A 4705-nucleotide genomic window follows, 5' to 3' on the forward strand; every position below is an offset into this window, starting at 1 on the left:
AATCAATATTAGTTTAACTTATGAGGTCATATCGCAATTTCATTATATTAAGTGAAAGAACATTATTGAAATGTTGGACTCTCCTTATTCCTCATTGTTTTCATTTTTAATTAAGATTTATTTTTTAGTATTTCAAACGAGATGTAGGCCTACCTATTGTTTGTACGGTGGCCGGCAGGTGCAAACGCGGAACATTGGCCAAAAACACAGACATTAGCAGGAAACAGCTGCAGTGCATGACATGGCCCTGTGGGCCATCTAAGCTAATTTACAGATGGCCCTGAGCCCAATAGAGATTGCCCTGAAAAATGCGCGCGGACGAAATGGCACAAAGGGTTTGGGGGGCCTCCCCTAGAAAATTTAGATTTTTGCAGGTCTTACTGTAGATGCTGTCTGGTGCATTCTCTAGAGCAGTGGTTCCCAACCTTTTCCAACTCAGGGCCCACTTTTAAGTCTTACATTTTTTCGAGGCCCACCTTCCCATAAATACAGAGGCCATATAATGCGTTCTCAAAGCACTTTTTTTTATTAAAATTTGAACATAAATGGAGCACTGAATACAAGAGAAACATGTTGGAAGCTCTACAGTCGCTAACACAGCAGTGAGGAGCTGTACACACACACACACACACACACACACACACACACACACACACACACACACACACACACACACACACACACACACACACGCACACACACACACACACACATACACACACAAACTTTCTCTCTCTTTCGCTTTCTCTCTCTCACACACACACACTTTCTCTCTCTCTCACTCACTCACTCACTCACTCACTCTCTCACACACACACACACATTTATTAAAGCAGCTGTCCATCAACACCACACAGATATCAGAAATGACAAGCAATGGGCTGTCTGTAACCGGCTAATTATCAAATGATTAATAAATTACTATATCCATCAACAATGGAGAAATGCATTCTCATATATAACAATTTGACATCGAAATTATTAAAATTTGAACCTAAATGGAGCACTGAATACAGGAGAAACATGTTGGAAGCCCACACACACACACACACACACACACACACACACACACACACACTTTCTCTCTCTCTCTCTCTCTCACACACACACACACACACACACACACACACACAAACACACACACACACACACACACACACACACACACTTTCTCTCTCTTTCGCTTTTTCTCTCTCTCTCACACACACACACACACACACACACACACACACACACACACACACACACACACACACACACACACACACACACACACACACACACACACACACAATTATTAAAGGAGCTGTCCATCAACACCACACAGATATCAGAAATGACAAGCAATGGGCTGTCTGTAACCGGCTAATTATCAAATGATTAATAAATAACTATATCCATCAACAATGGAGAAATGCATTCTCATATATAACAATTTGACATCCAAAATCAAATCAAAACAAAATCCAAATATCAAAAGTAAGCCCATTAAATCGATAGGCCTACAAATAAACACAAATCCGTTGTAAAGATGATGTAAATTCTGCTTGGGCTCATTAATGAAAAATTACACTTTGTATTTTAACATTAAATCATCTGCCTACAAACAAACAAACCAGTGCACAGATAAAGTTCAAAACTATGCATGTAATGTTAAGCCTCGACAGCAGAAAAATATTTACATACAAGTAAAAGCAATACTTGCAACGAAATAAAATTAAAGCTTCTATAAAGCTGCAGTGGATCAGTCCAACAACAGGCCCACAATATGTTGACTCACCTAATGAGACGGCTGGTGTTGCATGGCGGCAACCAGATGTTTGATGTCTGGCACAATGGATGAAAGTTTCAGTCGAAGATCTGGCTCAACATTCAGTTGGTTTCTGTACTTAGTTTTTAATCCCACGAGTGCAGAAAATCCAGTCTCACAGAGGTACGTCGTTTGGAAAGGCATCAGGAATCTCACAGCTCTGTTAGCCAGATCAGGGTACTCAGAAGCAACATGAAGCCAGAAGTTTGTCAGGTGCTTCTGTGAGAAGATCAGCTTCAGCGCGGTGTCACAAGAGAGATCCAGGAGACTGTCTTGCTCTTTTGCACTCAAAGCAGCGAGAGCCTCATCACTGTGGCTGGCGAATGGGTTTCTATCCAGTTGTACTGCACATCTGGGATGGGGAAGTATGCGCGCAGCTGGGTCCTCAAACCTTGCAGGTGCTCTCTGACAGCGTTGCTCACGGTGATGGGAAGTGGACTCTGTTCCGTTGTCAGAAAATCAGCCATATTTTCAAACGAGTCATAGTTTGACTGCTCGACACGCTTAGCCCACAGCGCCAGCTTTCTTATGGTTGCTTCAACTTTATTCTGGACATTGAATATGTTCACTGTTATCCCTTGAAGACCGAGGTTGAGTCCATTTAAGTGGCTGAAAATATCAGCCAGGTAACCCAACTTAGCCAACCACTCAAAATCCCGGTGTGCGAGTTCAAACGTTGTGTCGAGAAAAAACACATGCACTTCATCACGCAACTCAAACAGTCGCGTCAGGACTTTGCCTCGGGAGAGCCACCGCACTTCAGTGTGTAACAGTAGCTGGTGATGATCACTGCCCATCTCTCCACATAACACCGCAAATAAACGTGTTTGCAGTGGACGGCTCTTGATGAAGTTGACAGCTTTGACCGCCTCATCTAAAACCGTCTTCAGATCCGGGGGCATTTTCTTTGTAGCAAGTGCTTCACGGTGTATGCTGCAGTGGACAGATGTTGCCCGCGGAGCCACCGCTTTCACACGTCGGACAACCCCGCTGTGCTGTCCCAGCATTGCACGGGCTCCGTCAGTGCTCAATCCAACACATTTGGACCAGTCAATCCCATTGGAAACAATAAAAGTGTTCACAGTGTGAAAAATGGCCTCAGCAGTTGAACGGGTAGGCAGAGGTTTACAAAATAAAAACTCCTCTTTTATCTCGCCACCATTTTCGTATCGCACATAAGCAAGCAGGTTTGCCAGACTTGCGACGTCGGTTGACTCATCCAGTTGGAGCACGTAAAAGCGGCTCTCTTTTACGCTTTGGATCAGCTGCTCCAACACATTATCTGCCATTTCATCAATCCTTCGTTTGACCGTATTATCCGACAATGAAACGAGGTTGATAGGCTGCACTGCCTTCTCTCCCAACATCACCTGAACGATCTGTTTTGCAGCGGGAAGAATTAAATCCTCGCCGATGGTGTGTGGTTTTCCAGCTTTGGCAATGAGTTGGGAGACCCGAAAAGACGCTTCCACAGCATTTGTGTTCTCACAGCCCATATGCTCAATTACCTTCTTTTTGCTCTGATACTCCCTGAGCTTGTTCTGAAAAAAATCCCGCGGCTTGGTCGCATATTGTCCATGTTTTGTCTCGAGGTGACGGCGCAGTTTACATGGCTTCAAGGCTTCGTTTGACAAAGTCTCAAAGCACACGACACACAGCGGTAACGGCTCAGCTTCTGTGCCTGTCCAAAAAAATCCCAGCGCTAAGTACTCAGCACTGTACTTTCTTCGAACTCTTCTTTTTTGTTTGACGGCCAGGAGATAACCGGTCGATTCACTGACAGCCTCTGGTCTCTCTTTCCTTTTAATACTCCCTGTTGCTAGCCAGCTATCCATTTTAATACTCTGCTCTACTCTAACTTAATTACAGTTTACACAATCAGCATCAATCAAGTGCAGAGCTGTCCCGCCGGTCCCGCAGCAAAGTAGTCCGGCCGATTACAACAAATGTTCCTATCTCTCTGCTCGTCACATATCTAATATTTTAAGGAAAAATGCAATGATGAAAAGAATAATTACATTTTTTATATCATTTTAAATATTATTCTGTATATTTTTATCTGATTTCCCCCCCACAAAAATCATACTATTTTGGAAAAGATTTGGCGGCCCACTTGCAATACCTTCGCGGCCCACCAGGGGGCCGCGGCCACAGGTTGGGAACCACTGCTCTAGAGTCTAGACTGAATTATAAGATGAACCACCACAATATTATATTGTACAATTTCAATTTTATTCTTAATTTCACTTGTTTGTTCTTGTTTGTGTTTGCTCTCTTGCATGCCCTGCATAGCTATAAGAAATACTTAAGTTGTTGGTCAAGACACTTTCACTTTGCCTTCATCAGATGTAAAAAAGTAGAAAACATTACATTCAGTTGTAACTGCCAAAAAAAACATTATTTACACTATTATGGCCCCTGTTAAAAATGTTTGTAATGTTATCTACTGTAAGTCTGGTCGAACGAATGTCAGAGTTCCCGTTAGTCGGCAAATCTAAATCTCTTCGGTCAAAATAATTTCCCTTTAGTGCAATACCGCTTCAGTTGCGCCACTTACAGTTGCAAGAAAAAGTATGTGAACCCTTTGGAATTACCTGGATTTCTGCATACATGGTCATAAAATGGAGGAAGCCACTGCTGTCCAGAAAAAAACATTGCTGCACGTTTGAAGTTTGCAAAAGAGCACCTGGATGTTCCACAGCACTACTGGCAAAATATTCTGTGGACAGATGAAACCAAAGTTGAGTTGTTTGGAAGGAACACACAACGCTATGTGTGGAGAAAAAAAGGCACAGCACACCAACATCAAAACCTCATCCCAACTGTGAAGTATGGTGGAGGGAGCATCATGGTTTGGGGCTGCTTTGCTGCCTCAGGGCCTGGACAGATTGCCAT

General features: G+C 43.1%; 1 protein-coding gene across 1 annotated transcript; it reads right to left on the bottom strand.

Moving 5' to 3' along the window:
- Positions 1 to 2097: 2097 nt before the first annotated feature.
- LOC307019428 (zinc finger BED domain-containing protein 5-like) lies at positions 2098 to 3306 on the bottom strand (the record flags this gene model as incomplete). The annotated part of the gene is made up of 1 exon (XM_079650314.1): positions 2098 to 3306. One exon carries the CDS (start codon positions 3304 to 3306, stop codon positions 2098 to 2100), a length of 1209 nt encoding a protein of 402 aa, XP_079506440.1.
- Positions 3307 to 4705: the final 1399 nt, after the last annotated feature.

This window comes from Notothenia rossii (assembly GCF_949606895.1).
Source record: "Notothenia rossii genome assembly, chromosome: 1".
NCBI classification, from domain to species: Eukaryota; Metazoa; Chordata; class Actinopteri; order Perciformes; family Nototheniidae; genus Notothenia; species Notothenia rossii.